Source organism: Euleptes europaea, chromosome 2, assembly GCF_029931775.1.
Source record: "Euleptes europaea isolate rEulEur1 chromosome 2, rEulEur1.hap1, whole genome shotgun sequence".
In the NCBI taxonomy this organism is placed as follows: domain Eukaryota; kingdom Metazoa; phylum Chordata; class Lepidosauria; order Squamata; family Sphaerodactylidae; genus Euleptes; species Euleptes europaea.
Window position 1 is genome coordinate 61,512,880 of NC_079313.1, and position 23,987 is coordinate 61,536,866.

Sequence of the window (23,987 nt, forward strand, 5' to 3'; positions counted from 1 at the left end):
CTACCCTTGGAGCCCTCCAGCAAGGCTGCAATGCACAATTATTTGAAAGATTATCACAGGGTAGATGAATGGGCGCAGGCTTAACTGTTTAAATTATTTTTAAATACCAGTTTTAAGTAATGTGTTTAGATCTGCACTTTAATTTATTGCTGGCACCTGAAATTGATTTAGGTTAGGCCTAAATTAATTTCAGTTATTTTCATGGATTCTGACAAGATGAATACTGGTTAAACCCTTTCTCTTCACTGTAAGTTGATTTCTGATATTTGTTTACTCCTTGTTTTACTCCATGTATCATATTTACTCCTTGTTTCTTTATAATATAATCTTCGATAAAATTGAAAAGGTTTATAATTTCTGTTTTCAGCCTTGGGCATCTTTTTGAAGGAAAGGTAGGATATACATTTTAAAACTAAAATAACTGAAACTGTAATACAGTGCTAAACAAACACTGCAAATGCAGACTTTAAGTTAAATGCTGCTTTGTGAGAGTGAAGAATTTTGTTTCATTTCATCTTCTATAACCAGAAAAACTGTAATTCATAGAAAAGCATTTCAGTGGCCAGCTTCACCACTGTTTTATGCAGATAAAGATGTCACATAAACCCCATTGAGTCTAGCATAAATATAATTTTAAAGAGTAAATACAAATTACAGAAGACACGGCAACCTGCTTGTGCTTCTAGACCTTCTGGCTGTGCTGTAACTCTTTGGTGGAGTTTTAGATCTCTTCTTTTCTTTCTCTTCTTTCTTTTTGTCTCTTAAAAAAAGAACACAAATTATATATAAAAAGTACAATCAAATCTGATTTCTATGTGCTATAGTGATCAAGAAAGAAGCACCAACTGCTCTGTATCACAAATGCTGACAACTTATCAAACTAACCACTTGTTATGGCTCGAATCTCCACATAGCTATTGTCCTAAATTGTAAGGCAGTAAAATGCTTCAATGCAGAACACATCTCAGAACTACAAACACATTTTCAGGGATCTGTGGAATTTTAAGCCATCATTACCTGGATTTTGATGTGCTCCTAGACCTTCTACCACGCTCTCGAGAATGAGATCTCCTCCGCCTAGGACTTTTAGATCGTCTCCTGCTTCTTGACTTTGAATGAGATCGTCGCCTTGATCTGCTTCTTGACCGTCTACCAAACAAAGTATTACTTACATCAGATGTATATTTGAGCAGAAGTTGTATTATAACAAACTACCATATGAATCAAGGCATTTTGTTTTGTGAAAAACCAAAATATGAACAGAAACAAATTATACAAGTTTTTCTCAGTGTGAAAAAAAAAACTAAGTTGGATCTATGCACTGTATAGAGCTTCCAGGTAAGCAGTTTTCTGATCTTTTTGGACTATACAGGGCACTATGACGAAATCTGAAAAGCTGGGAATTTGGTATAGACAGAGACACGATTACCAGCGATCACGAGATGTGGCTTCACCATAATGCACTGTTCCCTTGCTATTCTCAAATGGCTACCATAAGCAACTAGAATATGGAAAACTGTTGATTATTTAGATCACAGTTAAATAGTCAGGATTCTGGTAACAACGACTGCATTCTGACATCACATGTAACCACTGCTAAGGAAAAATATGCACAACTTCAGCTTGTAACTGAGTTTGGACGCAGGCCTCATTCCTCTCCTCCCCCTTTGTGCACTAAGAGCAGAGATTAAATCCTAACTCCAATTACCCGTAATGAACAAACAACTGCACTTTGTTCTCTCCCCAACACAACATTAACCAGGGTTCTAAACCTGGATTAAACCATTAGGATCCCTGGAGGAGGGAGAATCAACTCTAGTTAACTTGCATGCCTAGATTTATACCTCGAAGCTAATTAGAGGTAGAACTTAATTGGGATTTTTGGCTTAGGAAGATTTCTGTGCCTATTGGGTTGGATCCGACCATATGTTATGGCAGCACTGATGCATGTTTCCCTTGCTCCTCTCCTTCCTGACTCCAGTAAGGTTAATTCCCGGGATGGTGGAACCTACCGGAACTAACAGCCACACAAGCTGGGAGGAGAGCTGCACTGAGGAAAAGGACAGGGGCCAATTTGCCCTCTCCTTCATCTGTCAACATAGTAAGGTTGGAAATAACTGCTGGGGGAAGGGAAACAAGGGGGAAAATCTGTGATTCTTCTGCTTATGGATTGCTGGATCCAACCAAGTGTCTTTACCACAGGCACACATGATGTCTAAATGCAGTCAATGTAGAGAAAATGGAAAAACATGAGTCTAACTGCATCCAAACAACAGTACCAAGCAAAGACTGAGACTTTAGATTAATAAAAGTGATTCCTTATATTTCCCCAAGTAATTTTCCCCCAGTGCCCAACCATTCTAATGGCTAGTCCTGTATCTATTACACTGTCTCAATATTAGAACTATAAATAAAATCAGAAAACATACTCTGTGAAATAGTTTAACCAATAAAAATTAATGTTTTGTCCATTTATTTATAGATGTCATGCATAAATCTTAAGAGTTTTTTAAAAATCATACTTTGAAAATTTACAATGAAAGAAACGTCCTAAATATGGAAAGACTGTGGCTCAGTGGTAGAGCATCTGCTTTACATGCAGAAGGTCCCAGGTTCAATCCTCAGCATCTCCAGCAAAACGATCCAGCAGCAGGTGATGTGAAAGACCTCTGCCTGAGACTCTGGAGAGCCGGTGCCAGTCTGAGTAAACAATATTGACTTGGAAGGAACAAGGGTCTGATTCAGTATAAGGCATCTTCATGTGTTAATGATTACCATCCAAGAATGCTCACCTGTGCCTGGAAGAAGAAGGAGTTCTCCTCCTCCTGGAATGTGATCTGGATCTTGAATGCCTTCTCTTATCATCTTTTTTATCTGAAATTAAATAATAGACATGTTAGTACCTTTACAATTCATCATACAATACCAACAGCAAGTTTGGTGTGTACTAACTTACTAAGGCACATTTATTTTAAACTCACATCCAAACAAGTTTGCACTTCACATGTAAGGGCAGGGACTTCAGTTGCTGTCAGTCTTCTAGCAGTGGTCTGAGATCTTGCTCTCTGGCTTCTTGCAACACATTTTTGTTTCAGACAGCTTTTCCAATGTTGTATGGTTTCTTCTACTAGGCCTCAACTGTGATTTGACTGTTGCTGTATTACTGTTCTATTGTTGGTTATATACTTTAAATAATTTTTTGTAAACTGCCCTGAGTAATTTATTCATTAAATCATTATTCATTAAAATATTGAATCTCTTCTCCTTGCATAGATCAAGTTAATTAATGACTTTTGCTTTCATATGAAACATAAATGGGCACTATGTCTGAACTGTCAAAACTATGGATGGCACTCTGCTTCCAAACTAGAAATGCAAAGTACAAACAAACTACAGTTTACACAGAGCAAGCACAACCCCGGTCACCAGTCTGGATGTCACAGAAAGTTATGTTTTGTTGCTAAAACAGAGGTCACTGACTGCAAGCACACAAAGGGAAGAGTCACAAGGCTCATTCACATAGTATCAAACCACAGTTTGGTGTTGTGGTTGAACCATGCCAAAATACAAGGTATAGGAGACGGTTTTGAAGAAAGTCAAAAGTACTCTGGCAAACAAGTCGTATGGTATTAATCCAAACTATTATAAAATAAAGATTTTAGATTAGCTTGCCTGGTTCTATGGCAGCAGAAATCAGGGACTGTGCTTCTCGTACGCGTTTCATGGCTTCTTCTATTTCTTTACTGGAGGTATCCGATTTCAGACTTGGTGAAACGAGGCCTGCAGCTACATGGTTCAGCCTAGAATAAACGAATACCAGTACTTCCATTTATAGGTATTTCCAACTCAAGATACATCTTTTGTGTTTTCAGTATTACATGTATTTTATTAAAGCAGCTATTATAAAGAGAATGCACTCAAGAGAAAAATCAGATCTTGATCTGTAAATAAACACGCAGTGACCCAGAAACACAATACTGAATTTGCCTCACACAAACAGGTGTACTGAAGTTTATTTCTACATATTCTATATTATTGTAAGCCTCCATGAACCATGAGGAAAGGTGGGCTATAAATGTTTTAATAAATACATAAATAAATATTATACTAAGACAACATTTTTAAAAAGCTTTTTGCAATTGCTGCGACTAAAAAGCCCCTGCTTTGATACCACCTCTGATATGCCTAGAACTTTTTAATTAAATTAGCACTCAACTGGAAAAATACTGCTTTTCCTTCCAAGTACATTTAAATAATTGATGGTCTTGAACATGAAAGCCACTGGAATTTACTAGAACTTTAAGGAAAAAGTTGAGGACTGTAGTCCAGAAAGAAGGGAGAAAGAGGCCTGGGCTAAGCTGGGGAATTTGCTAACTTAACCTGGCTCCCACCGCAACACTAGTGCCTCTCAGAAAGCAGAGCATATAACACAGTTTGAGGGAAGAAAAATACAATCTGGTGCCCCTGCTTACCATACCTATCTCTCTTGCCCAGTAAAAGAATCCTGGCTAGAATACTATGCCAACCATGGATCATTCTTCTCTTCATAATTGGCAGGTCAGTCTGGTCCCTTATCTCTCACTTTCTCAAGGTTTACAAGTCAGATCTTAGTATCTCCCCCCTCCCCCCCCCACAGCACTTCTAAGAGTTAAGTAGGAAAAAAATTCAACATGTGGCTTTTGTCTTGTCTCTACAAACAGCCCATACCTTGATAGCTTTATCTTTTCTCTCTTAACAGCACAGAAAATCTTAGGCTTTGATCTGGCACTACTACACCTTGCTTATTAGTTATTTATATTCATGCTGCACTTTCTAGCCCCCAAATTACCCTCATAAGGCATATGGAAATATGCCTTACACTTACACTCGTAAGACATATGGAAATAAAAATAATTACAATAACATGTTGTTCAAACAAATTCAAGACAAATGATCACACAAAACTCTTGCACTCAGTTTAATCAAACAATTTAATGGTATTTTAGCTCTCTGACTCATAATCCTCCTGCACCTCCTTGCTTGGGCCTGGCCTTTAACAGCAGCCTTTTTCTGGTCTTGCCTTTATTAGCAGCCAATAAACATGTGTATCTCTTATCTCTTTGACTCCTGCTAGGAAATGCCTAATCCTATACATCCCTTATCTCCCTTTTTTCTAGTATACGGAAGAGATTCAAAGGGGCCTGTGTATGTGTGCAAAATCCTTCTACATGCGCACAACTAGAGGAATAAAGGGCAGTAGCCTTTTGAGCCTTATGAAAAGCTGTTTCACAAGTTAGCTCTTTGGGGCTGAAAAGCCCCATTGCCTAGACTGGACCTCAGCCTATGCCTCCAATTATTTCTCTTTGCTACTAGTTTACATCCTTTGAGGCCCAATACTCTTGTTGTACTCTCCCCTTCTCCCTTCCTCTTCTTAAATCCTGTGTGAGATTCTACCCTTGCCCTACACACATTTCTTTACTTCAACTTCTTGTCTTTCTTCAGACGTCAATTGTCTCTACATCCAGGAATCTGAAGAAAAAATTGTGTCAGTTGTCTACTGACTCCAGCCCTTTTCAAACCACACTAGATGTGCAGATTGGTACCAGAATGCTGGCCAGGTCCTCCATGTAAACAGGATGTTGGGCTGTGAGAATGGCAAGTAAACACATAAGCTGTACATGTATGGCATGTATACCTAGAGGGACAGAGTGTTTGTTCCTACTCCATCTCTACATGCATTGAAGTCAACGCATGGAACTTAATATGAAGTAGAATTCTGCACACTATCTTTAGTTTTTCAGCCCTTGGGCTGCTGGAGCTTTCAATTCCTTCATCCTTTTCTCAGCCTGCTCATCTTGTGCACATAACTCCTTCTGTCCCAAGGTATTTTAGTTCCTGCAAAGTTGACTTTTTAACCTTCTCAGGAGACTGTCTGTGAACACGCTACGTGGCTTGTTTCATTCTCTTAGTCTCAGAATGCCTCAAGCATTGTACAACATCACATCAGCTCAGTCAACAGAAGGCCAAGGATTCAGCACAACTACTGCTAAACATCCCTTAGCACACTGCAATACAGGTTTTTCACCATACTATCTTTAGGGATTAAAAAGAAAATCCACAGGGTTTTTTTTAGAAAGACAACATTACAAAAGATTCTCTACAAAATGGTTTCCCTAAACCATACTTGAACAGGATATTTCTGAGGAAGGGAGCAATTCTTATAACGGCCTTCAGTGCCGTGTAACATCAAAATTCATACTTACTTTGGATCCACTGTGGTCATAAGCTTTAGCAGTTGATCTGCCGCCAGAGACTGTAAATGAATAAGAAATTCATTTTAAACACCTGGACATTTGGGAAGGAAAGGAAGTAACATCCAAACAGTTCCTAAACAGGCTTTAAACAAGAGCAGTTGCAAATAAAAAAGCCAATATGCAACACATGCCTTTACTTTTCTCTCTTTTCTCGAGAGCCAGCATGGTATAGTGGTTAAGAGCAGCAGACTCTAATCTGGAGACCCGGGTTTGATTCCCTACTCCTCCACATAAAATCTGCTGGGTGACCTTGGGCTAGTCACAGTTCTCTCAGAACTCTCTCAGCCCCACCTACCTTACAAGGTGCCTGTTGTGGGGAGGGGAAGGTGATCGTAAGCCGCTTTGAGACTCCTTAAAGGTAGAGAAAAGCAGGGTATAAAACCTAACTCTTCTTCAATATTTGTCAACAACCTCATGATAGTAGGGTTCCCTTCCGAATACCTATGGTAGGTTAGGGCTTTTCAACTACCTTGGTTGAAATGTTCCAGTTAGCTTTATACTGGTCCTTAGTTTACTGTTACTTCTTTTTATGTTTAAAGCTAAAGCAGAACTTGAACTTAAGCAGCTGTTTAATTGAGGAAAGCAAAATCTGCCCTAACTTCATTTCTCAGTACTACCATGTTCTAGTTAGTTTAGCCAGCTAATACCAGTTTGAACTAAATTGTTGATTTGGCTCTCAATCAAGTCTAAATGTTACACTGTAAAGCTATGCTTACTTCTCAGTTGCATCTAGAATTATAAAATTAAAAATGAACAAGGGTGAATATGGCTCTAAGTTCTGAGCAAGCCTGAACCGAGGAAGTGCTTGGATGTGGTGCTAACTGCACTGTCTTGACTGAACAGCCAGTGCAGAAGGACCTTAAATCTGTTCAGTTCTGCTGAATTTTAATGCTCTGATTTGTTGGGTACCAGGAAAAGTTTTGAAAGGATCAATAAGGTCATACTGAACTTGGTGCTATAGTGTACACCAGAAACAGCAGATTTGGCACATTAGAATCTTAATGCAACTATCCACCAATGTCTGCAGGTAGAAACAGTGAACCAAAAAAGAAATATTACTACCAAGAGCATACCATAATCCATCTGACCAAAATGCAGATGTCTATCTTGAGGTATAAAAAGACATTAGGGAGACTGGATAAGTAGAATATACAACAACAACAGGCAAGTCTACATGTACTCAAATTTAGGTCACATGGAGTAACAGCCAAGCAGAATGACCAGCCACAGTGAGAAGAAAGTGGTACAAGCCCTTCTTTGGTCAGCAGAGCTGTGCTCATGCAAGAGGAAGAAAATAGCAATTTCTGTCCCTCTCCATCTCCTGATCCACGTGGCTTTACCCCACACAGGTTCTGTGGCCCTGGCAACCTTTGGCTGATGTGGCACGTTCTGCTGATAAATTATGGGATAAAACCTTGTACCTCCGGCAGTTTTGACAGAGCAAACTGGGTGTGGGGGGGAGGAATGCATAGGAAGCCAACTAGGTATCTTTGAGACGTGCTGATAGCCACGCCTTTGCAGACCTCTGCACTAGCAGGGAAGGGGGTAGACCCAGGAATGTGGTAGGAGTTAAGCAGTTCCTGAAGCCACCCCAGCCTTGTAACATTCCCTCAAACCAGCAGAAAGTTATGCCATTAAAAACCATAGCTAAGCCCACAGGTGCCCATCCAATGGAAAAGACCATGTAAAACCTCACAGGCGTGGCCCTGGCCATAAGCCCTGGCAGCACAGTTTGCCAACTACAGCTGCAGCCAATCATCTTCCTCCCTTGCAACAGCCAAACTTCCTCCCTTGCACCCAATCACAGCCTCCTTGCGTGCATAAACCCCAGCCAGGATGCCCCAATATTCAGTAGGTAGGGCGTATGCCATGGAACTCTGAGGTTTCTGCCGTGCACACCTAAGAGTACAAAGCGCTGCACTTCAGTGCAACAAAGGTTACAGCCCTAATATCTAAGGGAGAGAGCAAAATCCATGTTGTGTGGCTAGCGTGTGTCATTTCTGAGCCCTAACAGGTACCTAAACTCCAAAAGTTCAAACTGAAGTGACGATCACACACTGACAGGCGAGTAGGGGTGGAAATCCGGCTGCCTGGCCCAGGAGTTCACACCTGCCTCCTCCGTTCCACTTGCACGAGTCTGGGCACTGCCCTGACAATGCTGGCTCCCACAACCGAGACCAGCCGGAGGAGGGGGGGTGTATTAGGGGGTGACCTGAGCTAGGCCCACCTGGCACCATGCCCCATGTCATGCAGTAGGGCATACTCCCATAAGAACATAAGAAAGGCCCTACTGGATCAGACCAAGGCCCATCAAGTCCAGCAGTCTGTTCACACAGTGGCCAACCAGGTGCCTCTAGGAAGCCACAAACAAGACGAGTGCAGCAGCACCATCCTGCCTGTGTTCCACCGCACCCAAAATAATAGGCATGCTCCTCTGATACTAGAGAGAACAGGTATGCAGCATGACTAGTATCCATTATAACTAATAGCCATGAATACCCCTCTGCTCCATGAATACGTCCACTCCCCTCTTAAAGCCCTCCAAGCTGGCAGCCATCACCACATCCTGGGGCAGGGAGTTCCACAATTTAACTATGCGTTGTGTGAAAAAATACTTCCTTTTATCTGTTTTGAATCTCTCACCCTCCAGCTTTAGCAGATGACCCCTTGTTCTAGTATTATGGGAGAGGGAGAAAAACTTCTCCCTATCCACTCTCTCCAAACCATGCATAATTTTATAGACCTCTATCATGTCTCCCCTCAGCCACCTTCTTTCCAAGCTAAACAGCCCTAAGCGTTTTAACCGCTCCCCATAGGACAGTTGCTCTAGTCCCCTAATCGTTTTGGTTGCTCTTTTCTGCACCTTCTCAAGCTCTGTAATAATTCTCCCAGGAAAGTATACCCCGGAATACTGCCCATGATGCTGGGGGGGGGGGGGGAGAGGGATGCTGGCAGCCTCATACTGGGCCATTAACACACTCGTTGGACAGAGCACCCCCTTCTTCCTGGGGTTCCTGGAAGCTGCCCATGGTGCTTGTAGATCAGCTGACCAAGCAACCACGGGACCCACTGCATTGCAAGATTGGAGAAATATGCAACTGCAGTGGATGGAGCACCTGCAGAGCACTTCCTCACAGGATCAGTAAGTGTCATTTAGTTGGCTACAACATGCTTCTCAGGGGGGATCTCCCTGGAAAATGGAGCCCCCTCATGGGGGTGAAACAGCAGATCCTGCCAGGGCCCCACAGGCATGGCTGCAGCCAAACAGTGTCTATGTTGTCTGTCACCACTGTAGATGCTCCTGTTTAGCATCCATGCAGGTAGTGATTAAGAGAGAGATCTGGGAGCATTACTAGTGCAGTCCCTGCTACTGTGCTCAGTCACCAGTTCCAGACTGGCTCCTGAAGCATCCTTCCAACCATCAAGTCGGTTCCACTCAGATGCTAAGGACACCATGCATCAGCCTTGTCTTCCCATGGCCCCTGGGAATAGCTCAAAAAGGAACAGGTGCCCTACTGGATGGGGGAAGCTGGCAACCTAATTCATTAGCCCTCTTCATGATTTACTGTTCAATAAAGTTGGGGGCATTCTACAATTCTGTCCCTGTCTGCTTGTGACTGGATGAGATTGGCTCCACGCCTCTCCCTGCCCCACCTCCTCCCTCACCATCTGTGACTTTCCATTAGGGCTTCCCCATCGCACGCCCAAGGTAGCTCCGACTCAGGAACGCCCCTGCTGGGATTTCAATTGTTAGTCTTTCTAGTGCCACTGGTCCTACGCATTGTTCAGCTGCAAAACACAGCAAGGATCCAGTGATACCTTGAAAGCTGACCCCACATATTGGCCTTCACCCCTTTCCTAGCACACTGCTGGTTTCTGAGTGAAGACTGCATGGGAAATGGGCTGGTGGGCAGTGTGGATGCTCTCACACTGAAGGGGGTGTCTGTGGGTCCCACACTCCCCAACAGCGCTGCTGGCATCTAAGCCTTGCAACTTGGCAGTGCAGGGGACCCACAGTGGATGCAAGGGGGCAGCTGCTGCCAAGGATGCAGCACAGAGGGGTTGCGGAGCAGTGTCCCGGCCAAAATGATGGATCTCCAAGGTGGCCCATCAGCTGGGCCATCCCATTCCTCTTTTTGTTGTGGTTTGCAGGGGCATGATGAGCTCCGGGTCTTTTGGCTGCCTCTTACCATGTGGGGCTTGAACCAAGAGCCTTGGCCATGTTATCCTAGTGCTTCTCCACTGAGCCATCCCTGTCTGTGCAATGATCTCTGGCTGGTGGTGATGTCAGGTTTGCAGTGGAGTGTCTACTGCCTGATGGCACACCTTCTTTGAACTACTATCTTGGCCCCACTGGTTAGAGTTCTGGTCTCGAGTGTGGGGGCTGTGGGTTCACACCTGGCCTCTGTCTTCTCTTCTCTTTCTATTTTTATTTATTCAGGGGAAAGGGGTATGTGGCTTGGAGCAGCACCCTTGCTGCCATTCAGGCCCTTGGTAGGGAAGGGGTGGGCATCCTGCCCACCGTATGGGTCCCCTTCAGGCCATATGCCTCTGTTGGGGTTGTGCTGTTGCTGGGCCTTCCCTCCCTGTCCTTCAGGTCTCCATGGTATTAGAAACAAAAAACAACCCTGCATTTTTCTGAGCCATTTCCCCCTGTTTGCTAGGCTTTTCCTATTGTCTGAAGCACAGTCATTTTAGAATTGTTTCTTTGTCTTTCTAAGAAGCAAATGCCTGTCTATCTCTCTCAGAAACAAATGTATCTTTTTGCTCCAGCTGGAGGTAACAGGGAGGAACAGCTTATCAGTCAGTTGTTTGTTACAAAGAAGAAGCACCCCAAAGACACATCTGAGTAGTTTCTGAAGTCCAGATAAGGCCTGGAGGGTCCACTCTGTTTTATCAGATATGGGGCACTTAAACGTGTACAGAACATGTAATTATATGTGTTTATTCTGACACATTTTGAACAGGCTATAAAGAGAAATTAGCAATAGGTGGCCTCTTCTCCAAAGGTAACCCTGCTGTAGCAGTCCACCTTTGCCCACGGCAACCAAGTGCTCTGCCAGGTAATTATCTTGTTTCTATGTGTGCTTTGATACTTTGTTCTCTAAAGCATGGACCGGGGAGTCGTGTGCATTTTTGCTAATTGCTTGTTATCTGTCTGTTGCTGTATAAACTAGGCCGGGGATGGAGGGCAGGATACAAATTGAAAAATAAATAAATAAAAAATAAACTCTTGCTTTGGACGAGAGCATATTTCTGTGAATCTCTGGGAAAGGGGAGTAAGGGAGATCTCTCTCAACAGTGCCAATGGTGCTCCTCTTGGAGGAAGGGTCTGATCCACCCCTCCACAACAGGCTGCAACTGTGTAACTAGATCTTTGAGAGAATATTCCCCACAAGAGCACAGCAGCTCAACTTTACATACCTGACGATGGGAGGGTGGAATCGAGGGGCAGTGATTGGCTGCACCTGTGTGTGCCACTGACAGAGACATGATCGGCTGCTGCGGTCTGATCGGCAGGTGTTGCCAGAAATGCTATGGACTCTGGCACGCTTGTCTGTGCCCTGAAGAGTGGCATGTGCTATTTCCCCCTGCAGAATGTCCACAGGGAACAGATTAGCAGCACTGCTTTTGTCTCAGCAACTGGCTGCCACCGCTGAAGCAACCCTCAGGATTGCACTATGAAATTATTAGGAAAGGGACTGAAAACAGACTTTCTTTCTTTCCAACAACTAATTATTTAAATATTGTGCATTCCAGCAGGATTGGCAGTTTGACAATAGAAATATCAATTGTTTCAAGGTCAAACAGCACCAAAGCAATTTATAAAGCCTAATTATATTAATCATTAAAAAGACTATAATATGTTCTGTCCAAACATAATCAAAGCCAAGCTTTGTGCTGAGCTTTCATAGTAAGTGCAATTAGTAGTTTTGTTAACATCTGGATCAACAGCCAATAGACAATGTTATACACACACACACACATATATGTGTGTGAATATATATATTTACATGTGTGTGTAAGTCACTTTCCAGGACCTCCCTCCCTCTCCCCCCCTCTCCCTATATATATATATACACACACACACACACACACACACACACACCATATATATTTGCACTATGCAATTTTTCAGCAACTCAAAGTAATATACCTGAGAATTTAAATTTGCCCCAGGAAGCCCCAGAGCAGCCAGGGTTGGGTCAAGAGTTGGAGCTCCTAAAGCAGCCAAAGGAACAGCACCAATCTGTAAGAAAGAGAATCGTTTAAAGTATCTGAAGCAACACTCTTTCATAAGGCCAACAAGGCACGTTTTCTACTTTTTTGTGTGCCAAATCTTAGATATAAAATCCATAAAGACAACTGCCCCACCTCTACAATGAAAACGAAATTTCTAATAGTATTCCATAAAACATTAAGAGCCCTTTTTAGCATTACAATGTGCAAGACTGGACCAAGAGCCAGTATGGTGTACTGGTTAGAATATTGGACTAGGAGCAGCGAAATCCAAGTGCAAATCCCAACTCAGCTATGAAAGCATATGAAGCTGCCTCATACTGAATCAGACCACTGATCCATCAAGGTCTACTCAGACTGGAAGTCACTTACCAGGACCTCAGGCAGAGGTCTTTCACATCTCTTACTACCTACTCCTTTTAAATGGAGATGCTGGGGATTCAACCTGGGACCTTCCAAATGTCAAGCAGGTGCTCTACTATGGAGCCACAGCCACTCCCACAGCTATAATGCTTACTAGGTAACTTTGGGTCAATCACTTTTTCTGCCTAATGTACAAGTGCTAGGAGGCTCTCCAGGGAAACTGCTAAGCCACTGTGTGAAAAGAGGATACTGGACTAGATGGACTACTGGTCTGATCCAGAAGGACCTTTCTCATGGTACTACCACACAGGGTTGCTGTGAGGCAGAAGTGCTGAAGGAGAGAACCATGTAAGGTGCCCTGATCTCCTTGGAAAAGGGTGGGATATACATGTGATAGAATGAATGAAAGATCACTAATGATTGCTGCTTTCTTATCGGACTCTTATCATCTCCCTGTCAGGAAGACAGCAGCATTTGGCAAGCTATCTACAAACTGTCTTTTCCCCATCCAAGAGCCAGTGTAGATATTACCACAATCAGCCAAATCCCTCAACTGACTAATTTTTTTAAAAAAACAACCAAAAGGTAACAGGGAATCAAATATAGAGCCAGTTCATTCTTTATGGGAGCTTTCCTGGGGGCAATTTTTACTCACAGGAGAGATGTCTGAAAGAAGCATATGTCCTTAAATACCATGAGATAAAAAAGCAGCATATATTGCAGACAACATAATGTATAAGCCTAGCTTACCTGAGAAAGCGGGTTGGGCGTAGGCAGGAGTCCACCCCCCGGCAGTAGGCCTGCCACAGCATTAGCTGGTGCCAGGAGAGACAAAGCCTTAGTTTCATCAGGAATAACTCCTGCAGAAAGACAGCTATGCATTAGAAGACATTCGTCAATGACAAAAAACCACACACACAAAATACACCCAGAAAATTTCTCCCTGAAACACCACCTGAGTTTGCTGAAAGTACTTATGAAGGCTATAATATAATGCTTGATCTTTTAATAGTTTATCTTTAATTTGTATGCCAGAATGAAAGTTCAATGTGTGAAAATTTGACTGTTCCTTTTTCTCTACAAAAGGTTAAGTTCTAGAATAAAAAAATAGCACAATACACACTACTTTTTTGTTAACACTGCCAAGATTTCATCACCTGTACTCGATTTTTAAGTCATGAACCAAACGTAAGCAAGCACAGTCGGTTCTCCAGGGGTGTGCTCTCAACTTTCAAAAGCTGTTTTATGAACAACGACTCGTGTCGGCTGCTTCACTATAAAGCACACAGAAAAATCAAGATACACAAGACAAAAAAAGTTTGATTTAGGGGTTAATAATATGGTACAGTTCACTATGATTTCTTTTACACCTACCACACAAATTTTGTAAAATTTAAGAGAAGGTAAGGAAAAGTGTAGGGCTTTTGCTGACATGTCACACTGATATGAAGGTCTCCACAGATCTCCAAATATAGGTTCAGTATATATGTGTACATGTGTATGTGCTTATGTAAACACAGAAAACTGTGGCACATTCCTTACCTGTGCAGAAAAATACATGCTCCGCTGTGTGTCATGCCTACTGTACCAAGAGTGTTGCTGCATATTTCAGAAGAAATTTCTGCTCTGCAGCCTGGTAGCCATCTACGGCAAGTGTCTAGGTTTACTGCCTACCCTGAACAGAAAATAGCCTTACTAAAAGGTCCTACGTGGGACAAACAGTCATGGTGATCGTTGTTATTCTATCCAACAGCAAAAGCCCTATACGTATGGATTAATCTGTTAATGTGCCCAAGCCCCCAATATGAGAGTTCAATAAGACAACTGTACTATATATTTGCAAATACCAGTAGCGTTTCTGCAATACATATTAAAAAGACTGCATCTCATCATAAAACATACAATATGTACAGGGCACTTAAGAGAAACTGGATAAGCTGCAGAAGAAAACTGTTGGGTGGTATTTTCAGCAGGGCCTGGTATATAGTTCAGGCTGAACCAGGGAAAAGAACTGTAAAACACAACAACAAAAAAGAAAAACCACTGTTAAATAAAGGTAATGGTTCCTTCCACCTATACTGAGAAGTGCCGATAATATAAACAAATGTATAATACACAGCACTGTTATCTTTCTTCTGTCACTGAGCTGCCATAATTTCAATACCAAAAGTTATGGTGGGAAAAGGGGAAAAGGTCATTTAGATACAGGGCATTAATGCATCAATATATTAACATACCTACAGAGATCATGGGATAATTTTGCATGCAAAATTATGTCTCAGAGGATATTATTTATGTTTACACACAATTAGTGCAACTATAACATTTCTGGCATCTAACTAGAAATCCTCTTAAGACTTATGTTGAGACACCTCATAGAAGATCTGCATCCATTAAGTAGTCATGCATCTGATCCTCTCATTTTTAGGAAAAAAGTTATTCAGAAATAAAACTACAATTAAAAAAAAGCAATGAGGCCCCTCACCAGTTAATTTTCATGCGTCAAGAGTTTTTTACTGCTGCTTTGTTAGAACCATGAAATACTGCATGAATGTGTAGAAATGAAGAAAAAGAAACAGACAAAAGAAACAAACATTAACCAAAGAACCTACACAATCCCACCCAAAGCCACTGTTAATATTTGAGTTCCTTCCAAATCCTTGAATTTCATAGTGAAATTTATAGTACTATGCCTTACCGTGAACTTTGTGTTAAGTCTAGAACACAAAGCAACAGCCAACACCAAGATATATGAACACACTAAAAACAAGAATGTGACTGACATAGGGAGCTATGATCAGCACAGTACAGTATTTAATACTTCAAGTTCGGCAATGTTAAAACATATCACCATAATAGTAAGAAATACAGATTTAAATTCAGCAGAGTACTTAAGAATGTGCCTCAATGTATTTGAGCAGTCCCAATGAATATGAAGTAGATTTACTGAGCAATGCTTTAGTACCTAGCGGATACTGGGCTCTTGGAATGTGAACAACTGTGGAGAAAAGCCTATACGCTTCCACACAGAAAGAGTTGCAAGAAACATAGTCAAAGGTCATGACAAACACCAGATTATTCTGAAATACTACTCTGTCCAAAAATTTTACTTTTTCACCAACTTCAAAATTGTATTTAGCCTAAACGCCCCCCCCCCAATCAAGTTCCTTAAACATAGTAGCTGCACAAGCTTCAGAGATTCTAAAACAATCTGGCTAACTAGTAAGCACCAGAACAGCACCATCTAGCATTTTTGCACAGTGGTCAAAATCATACTTACAAAGAGAAAATCACTATCTATCAAAACTTTGCAACTCACAGTGATTTACCATTCTTAAACATGGTCTTTAGAAAGCTATTTATTCTAATATTTAGGGTCAAAACAGATACAAACCATGTGTTTAAATAAAGACCTGATCTAATCATGTAGAAAGAAGGGTGGAAGGGGCATGTGGGTGAGGGGTATTGAACTCTATCCCTACCCAATGCTTATCTCCCCACACTCCTCGCCAAACACTTTTTTCCAAGGCAAGCATGTTTCTACTACTGAAGCTTGAATGAGAAAAAAATATATACACCTGGGGAACAGCTTGCGTGGAATGGGAAAAGGAAGGACTCTGGAACTTTACCTATTTGCCCCTTTTACTATTAAAAAGGTTCCACACACACCCTTTCTTTACGACTGAGGCAGATCAGTGTTTAAACACACTGCCTCTGGCACGTTTAGTTTAGCCTTAGTATTTATAATGTGAACCTAAAAACCAAGCGTAAATACATCTCAGTTATTATGCTGCCTTAAATAATAAAGGGGCAAAAATACTCTAAAAAGCGTTCTACTCTTTTTAAAAAAAAGATTATGCTTTACCACTACTATCAGTTTAAAATCTTATCAAAATTAGAAGTTGCTTACATTATTTGTAATGTCAGTTATGACTATTCCGTTGCTCAGAACCAGTCCACGCTAAATGGGTACACTATTCATGTCCTTCTGCTCATGTATTCTTTATCAATGTGGATACTGCAGTTAAGACTTACTCTGCAACCTCCCCACAAAAGTTAGGCTTTTTTATGCCTACTGGTTTCATTGAAATTAACAAGCCTGTGTTTTCAGGACTACAATGTAAGTCTGAAAATATTTTAATTTAAGATCTCTATATTTATCAGTTAACTGTGCCTTTGAAACAGCTGTGCTGAAATCTACAGAAGTCCAACAACACTCATTAGAAGAGGGGTCTTCTTGGTACAGAATTTTAGAACTGTGTTCCCAAACCCTGCTAACTGTTTTTCAAGTTACTGTAACCGCCTAAAATTAAGAAAAAGAAGAGAGAGAAAAATGTTGTTAACAAGTGATTACACCAGGAAAACACTTGGGGACTTGAGTGCTTGCTGGTCTTTAGTTAATGTCTAGAATCCCCTGTAGCTGCAGAGGACCCCACTTTTTCAGTCATCTGGAAGGGCCTTTGCATTTGCCTTCTCCACTACAAAAATCACACACACAAATAACAGAGAGAAGAGTTTATTATTTAGCGAAATTCTAGAAAAATATAGCAAGGTTGAACAAGAAAATGCGGAATAAAATCTAATACCCAGTGCCCATTTAGCACTTTTGGAGCTATTTTCCAACTAACAAAGTTTATCAAACCCTTGGTATACCAGAATTCATACAAGTATAAATGTTTTTGAATTGTCAACTAAAGCAAACAGAACATTGCCTTGTAACTGCCAGTATCTTCCACGCATTCTCTACAAGGGAGAATGAGCCCTGTGACAACATATGCCAAGTAACTTAAAGCAACATTTCTTGTTTACGTAATTCAGTTTTTAACAACTGCTTTAAAAAAAATGTATGTCTTAAGGAAACCTGATAAAAACAAAAGATTTCAAATAATGCTGCTTAAATATATTCGTGTTTTTTATCTCTTTGTTGAAACACTGACAGGCAAGTTCTAGCCTGTGTTGAATAACTAGATATTTATACATTTTGTTTTAGTTCAAAAACTAGAGATGTCAGTATACCAAGGATTTAAAAAATATAAATAGTTTAGATTTTTTTACATGCTAAAACTTCATGCTATTAAACTACATCAAGATATAATGCCACAGTTCTATGGCTTCATAGATCATTAAACAATTCACAAACCTTCTGCAAACGGTACGACTATCAACGCTCTGTCAACGAATACAGTATTTGTCAGGTGCTGAGCCACAACTGCAGAGTCGGGATCTTGGAACTTTACAAAACAGACACGTGAAGAAACAGGCAAAGGGGAGTCACTGAAAAGAAAAACAGTAAGAAATGCTTTAATTTTTTTTAATTACTGGACATAACCATAACGTGTATGTGAATATAAGATGACCTTCTCTATCTCTCTTTTTGATGGCTTCGCTCATCTGAACAAGGTCTTCTGCATGTACCAACTTGCAAAATCAACGACTGCCTGTGCATATGCTTTCTCCATTGTGGCCATCACCTTGTGAAATGGTCTGCCTGAGGAGATCAGGAAGGCTCCTACTCTCCTGGCTTTCAGCAAACCATGCAAAACTGAATTATTTAACAGGGCTTTTCTATGCAGGCAATAGGGTTGTACTTGGATAAATTATTAAGGACTGTGGCCTATACTACTGTGTTTAGGTTGATGAAACTAGGATCCTACTGTGTAATTTTTGCTTCATTTTATGTGCCGTGTTAATAATTAGGTTTTGCTTTTTAAATTAGATTTATACCCTACCCTTTCCTGACTATTGTCAGGCTTGGGGCGGCTAACAACCAAATAATACAATCAGTTTAAAATAATATACTATATAAATTATAATGAAAAACCTTACTAGTTTCAAAATTCCAGTTGGCACCAGTAACATTAAATAACAATGACGGGGGATAACCAGTCAAGGGGGGGGGCAGAGAAAGGGAAGGCAAGAAACAACTGAGGGAATGGGAATAAGGGTAGGGGTAAGCAGGCCAGCTAATATGTAACCATTACTGCCTCGACCATAGGCCTGATCTGCTTCTGTTCTGTTTTTAGATTTCTGATTGGTTCTATAACCCTAATCCTATTGCATTGTTTATTGAATGTCCTATCCTGTTGATTATTTCGACTCACTCTGTGTAATCCACCTTGAGTCCAAGTGAGAAAGGTGGACTATAAATAACATGAATTAAAAAAAAAACCTGGGGGAAAACCAGGAAGAATTGGTTTTAATACTCCAATTTTCTGTACAGTAAGGAGTCCCACACCAGCTTATAATCAATCACCTTCCCTTCCTCTCCCCACAACAGGCATCTTGTGAGGTAGGTGGGGCTGAGAGTTTGGAGAGAACTGTGACTAGCCCAGTCATCCAGCAGGCTTCATGTGTAAGAGTGGGAAAATGAACCTGGTTCACCAGATTAGAGTCCACGACTCATGTAGAGGAGTGGGGAATCAAACCCGGTTCTCCAGGTTAGAGGCCACCACTCCCAACCACTACACCACACCTAGCTTCACATTTAAATAAATAGTGTAACTTCAGCTGCACACATAAGAGGCATCATTTGGACAAATTCAGCAAGACAATCTAGTACTATACAGTATAATATAGTTGCTAAACTAGTTCTGTATGGCAGAGACATTATTTGTGATGATAAATGATTATTTTCCCATCTAAAACTGGTGAAGTGTTGATTCCAGTTTTGACACCAACATCCAGGACAATCCAGAATAAATAACTTCTGGCCCACAGAATTTCCTGGGTGCGTTTCCTTCCACTCCCATTTCCCAACTATATCAAGAGAAAGGCAGGAAGGGTTCTCAGTTTGACTTCAGGCTTTGCATTTTGGATACCAATTAAACTAATCAAGCAGCATCTAAGGCCATACCGTGTGTTCCATGAACCCACTCTGCTGTCTCCGCTCTTGATAAGTTTAGGATGGAAGGGTCATCGACAGGTACTGCATTCTTGGAGAATGCCGTGCCAGCCAATGACCCTTCCATCCTGCATTCTTGGAGAAATGCAGTGGGTCTGAACATCTTGAAGATCTAAAAAAAGGTTTAATTTAAAAAATGATTTGAAGATGGTTAGTGAACTTCTCCAAAGAAGACTATTGTAAATGGTCCCATACAGAACCACATTTTAGGAGGTGTGGATGGTCAACAGTGTTGTCATTTACAAATTAATCCCACCTGGCTAAGTCAGCAATCTGATCAGTTGTAGCAGCTAAGTAATATACCCAGAGAAATGGGTGATAATTTTCTAGTTATAAACTCTGTAAATTTGAGAGTACTAATCAAAACCCCAAATCTATCTATCATACAAGGGAAATGACTATACTATTTAAAGGCTCTAGTGCAGAGGTGTGAAACATAAGGCCCGAGGGTGCGGTCTGGCCCCTTGAGAGCTCTTATCCGGCCCACGAGCCAGCAAAAGATCACACACCCCATTCTCAATCTGGGCTGGTGAGGCATGGCCTGGCCAGACCAAGTGACATATATGTCATATCCAGCCCTTGTAACAATTGAGTTGGTCACCCCTGCTCTAGTGTATACAAGGGAGGGGCCGTGGATCAGTGGTAGAGCATCTGCTTGGCATGCAGAAGGTCCCAGGTTCAATTCCCGGCATCTCCAGTTAAAGGGACTAGGCAGGAAGGTGATGTGAAAGACCCCTGCCTGACATCCTGGAGAGCCGCTGCCGGTCTGAGTAGACAATACTGACTTTGATGGACCAAGGGTCTGATTCAGTATAAGGCAGCTTCATGTGTTCATATACAGAGATGTTAGCCTCTCTATTACTTACCACATAATGGTTAATTTAAAACTTTCCAGTGCATCACCTTTAAGCACTTCAAGAGCCAGTTGCCTATAGTAGTTAGTTTGAGAGTGAATTGAATGTTACAATATTCACTTCTTCCTTGACTTTTCAAGGAATTGCACAACCAGAATAATGAAACATTGGACTTACTGTGAAGGTTCTGGAATCTCCAGACCTTGAGACAAGTAGGCTACAGAGGTGCATTCTCTGATCCATTTGCTGACTTTCTTCCTCTTGACAACTGGATGGTAAGCTACCAACTGGATGGTAAGCTACCAACTAGCTATCAGAATGGCAGGTTTAATTTGCCTAATGTAAATGCAAAGGGCAAGCTGCAGGTCTAGTGGATGCCAAGTTCTGTTTTGGGAGACTGGTTTGAGGAGCAGGATGATTGCTTTATTGTGCTTTATGAAAAACTGAGTTAATGTTTGGCTGAAAGGTTGGATTAGGTTGGAGCACAACCTTAGCCTTATGGATAAGCCCTTTGTAATGGATAGGGTGCCTGGTTCTGAGACCCTCCTCTCCATGGTGACTAAAGAGAACCTCCATGTTCAGAGGCAGTAAACCTCTGGATACCAGTGCCAGGAAGCAACATCATGCTGGAGTGCCTCCTTCCTGATTCATGTGTGCCTCTGCTGTGGTGGTGTCTGTCTTTACACAGACACTGTGAATTTGGTACCGATAATCAAGAAGGGCTAAACAGATAGCTTCCTGAGTTCCAGGAAGTAGATGCTTCTGGAGGCCTCTAAAGGAGTCCCAGTGCCCCGGCCCCTCATAGGGAGAACTATGGACTCCCCAGCCTGAGGCGGGCATCAGTGGTGATCTGCAGACCTATCATCAACTGCATTGGCTTGCCCATGAATAGATGATCCTCCACTAATCACCATTTTAGATGTTGCTGGAGGATTAACTTCACCTCTACCTGAAAATGCTACTTAACAGCAATGACCTTTTGGATGGGGAATAACATTCACTGCAGGATATGGGAGTAAGCTCTCACCCAGGGAACCAAGTCTACTGTCACTATCAGGCCCTGTAGTTGTGCTAGAAGCATCAAATCCACTAAATGGGCTGGGATCACCATTTAAACTGCAGCCATAATCTTCCCTTGCCCTGGGGAATGAAAAGTGCTGTGAACTGAGTCTATGATGGTTCCCAGGTGCAGAACTGACTGAGAGGGACAGAAATGACTCTTCTTGACATTTATGAGAAAACTATGCTGTTCCAGACACTGCATGGTCATGGCTACATTCTACAGAGCTCAGAATTTGGATGGTGAGCTGATTAAAATGTTATTCAGGTAAGGATGTAGGCACTTCCTTTGGGTGCAGAGGGCATGGCAATCAACTTTGTGAACACTCAGGGGGCTGACATCAGGCCAAACACAAGAGCTCTGAACTGCAAATGCCTTCCTTCGAAACAGAACCTAAGAAAGCACCAGTAACCTGGCAATATTAGATCATAAGGCCCTGCTGGATCAGACCAAGGCCCATCAAGTCCAGCAGTCTGTTCACACAGTGGCCAACCAGGTGCCTCTAGGAAGCCACTAACAAGACGAGTGCAGCAGCACCATCCTGCCTGTGTTCCACCGCACCCAAAATAATAGGCATGCTCCTCTGATACTAGAGAGAATAGGTATGCAGCATGACCAGTATCCATTCTAACTAATAGCCATGAATACCCCTCTCCTTCATTAATATGTCCACTCCCCCCTTAAAGCCCTTCAAGTTGGCAGCCATCACCACATCCTGGGGCAGGGAGTTCCACAATTTAACTATGCGTTGTGTGAAAAAATACTTCCTTTTATCTGTTTTGAATCTCTTGCTCTCCAGCTTTAGCAGATGACCCCTAGTATTATGGGAGAAAATGTAGAATATGTAAGTATGCTTCTGTTAGATTTACTGACATTATGAAATCTCCTCGGTGAAGGGCTTCCAGTTATAACCCTGAGCATTTTCATTCTGAACTTTCTGTATCACAGAAACCTGTTGACAAACTTCAGATCTAATATGACTTCCAGTTTCTGCTCCTTTTGGGAACTGTAAAAAGATGGAACAGACACCACAGAGGATTGAGGTACTGAATGTGTCTGATTAGAAGATCTGTACCCTTGGCATGACATATTCCAAGATGACCTCTTGAAGTTACTGTGCAATCTTGAGAGAGTGGATTCAAAAGGACTGGTTGCTATAATTTCGGCTCATTAGGAGGGCATGGTCTTCTTATCCTTGGTCTCAAATAGGATTTTATCCAGTTGATCTCCAAACAGTTTAACTGCCTGGAAGGACCAAGTCATTAGGCTGGCTTTGGAGGGGGAATCTGTTGACCAACTCTTGAGCCAAAGGTTTCTGTGCACTGAGACCACTGTCTCTTGCAGACATAGAGTCTAGACTAGCATCAGAAATGAATGAAGGTTTGCGCTGCAATCTCTTATAGAAAGGTGTTTATTAGCATCTGGATACTCTCCCATGTGAGTTTGAAAAGCCACAAACTGATGCCTTCAGCATGAGATGTGGCTGCTGGAGCTCTAATGTACAGAGCTATAGCCTCATGAGTTCGGCACCGGACTGTGTCACTATCTGTGGTATTCTTAAGGGAGCGCTCTCTCTCCTTAAGCAGTGCCCATCCTGAAGCCAAGCTTGCCACTGGGTGTCCATCATCAGGATTTGTAAAAGCCTGGTCACCTTGGGTGGAAAAGAGTAGAGGTGTTTGGTATGTCTGGAGAACACCTCAGGGTTGCCTTCATTATCATCATCATCACCATCCCCCTTGAAATTTTAAACCGTTCTGCTTTAGGTGTGGAGAGGTTTAGGATTTTAGTCTGACAAGTAAAGGAGGAAGCTCTTCCTGCAAGAAAAGCCTGTGAGTCTGCTGGGTTAGTATGTGTATGGGGGTCAGCATATGACAAGTCCTCTTCTTCTGTTTCGGAATCCTTAGCAGAGGCATGAGTCTAAATCAGTGCTTCCCAAACTGTGCTCCACAGAGCACTTGGTGCTCCATGAAACATCTCCTAGTGCTCCGTGAAGAGATTGGAAAGAAAAATACTACTGCCATTCGGTTTAGTACTATAGGTGCTAGGTGAAAATTAGTGCCCCGTGACTAATTTCTCTCCTGAAAAGCGCTCCATGATTCAAAAAGTTTGGGAACAGCTGGTCTAAATGATGCAATGTTTGCTGTCCAGCCTATAAATATTTGTAGTGTTGGCTACTAACCCTTTCCTTGCTGATTTAGTAGAAGAAAGTGCTTGAATGCTAAACTCTCTGAGCTCTGAATTGGCTGCACCCTTTTTGTGGGCTTGGGGGGGGGGCA

The 23,987-nt window shown here is 41.9% G+C and overlaps 2 protein-coding genes across 6 annotated transcripts in view; one reads left to right on the forward strand and one right to left on the reverse strand.

Moving 5' to 3' along the window:
- The window catches only part of LRRC40 (leucine rich repeat containing 40), a 130,462-nt gene that overhangs the window by 77,311 nt on the left and 29,164 nt on the right, over window positions 1-23,987 (forward strand). The gene's annotated exons all lie outside the window — the stretch shown is intronic.
- SRSF11 (serine and arginine rich splicing factor 11) overlaps window positions 1-23,987 on the reverse strand; it is a 32,685-nt gene that overhangs the window by 4,455 nt on the left and 4,243 nt on the right. For 2 of the 5 annotated variants that reach the window (XM_056844294.1, XM_056844293.1), the window contains exons 2-9: window positions 18,037-18,170; window positions 13,647-13,756; window positions 12,451-12,543; window positions 6,243-6,292; window positions 3,673-3,800; window positions 2,793-2,874; window positions 1,018-1,149; window positions 671-760 (exon numbers count right to left, since the gene is read on the reverse strand). In XM_056844294.1, the coding sequence (XP_056700272.1) occupies window positions 671-760; window positions 1,018-1,149; window positions 2,793-2,874; window positions 3,673-3,800; window positions 6,243-6,292; window positions 12,451-12,543; window positions 13,647-13,756; window positions 18,037-18,170 (819 nt within the window). Of the gene's footprint in view, window positions 1-655; window positions 761-1,017; window positions 1,150-2,792; window positions 2,875-3,672; window positions 3,801-6,242; window positions 6,293-12,450; window positions 12,544-13,646; window positions 13,757-14,053; window positions 14,634-18,036; window positions 18,171-23,987 lie in introns of those variants that run through there. The other 3 variants (XM_056844291.1, XM_056844290.1, XM_056844295.1) reach the window with 2 other exon arrangements.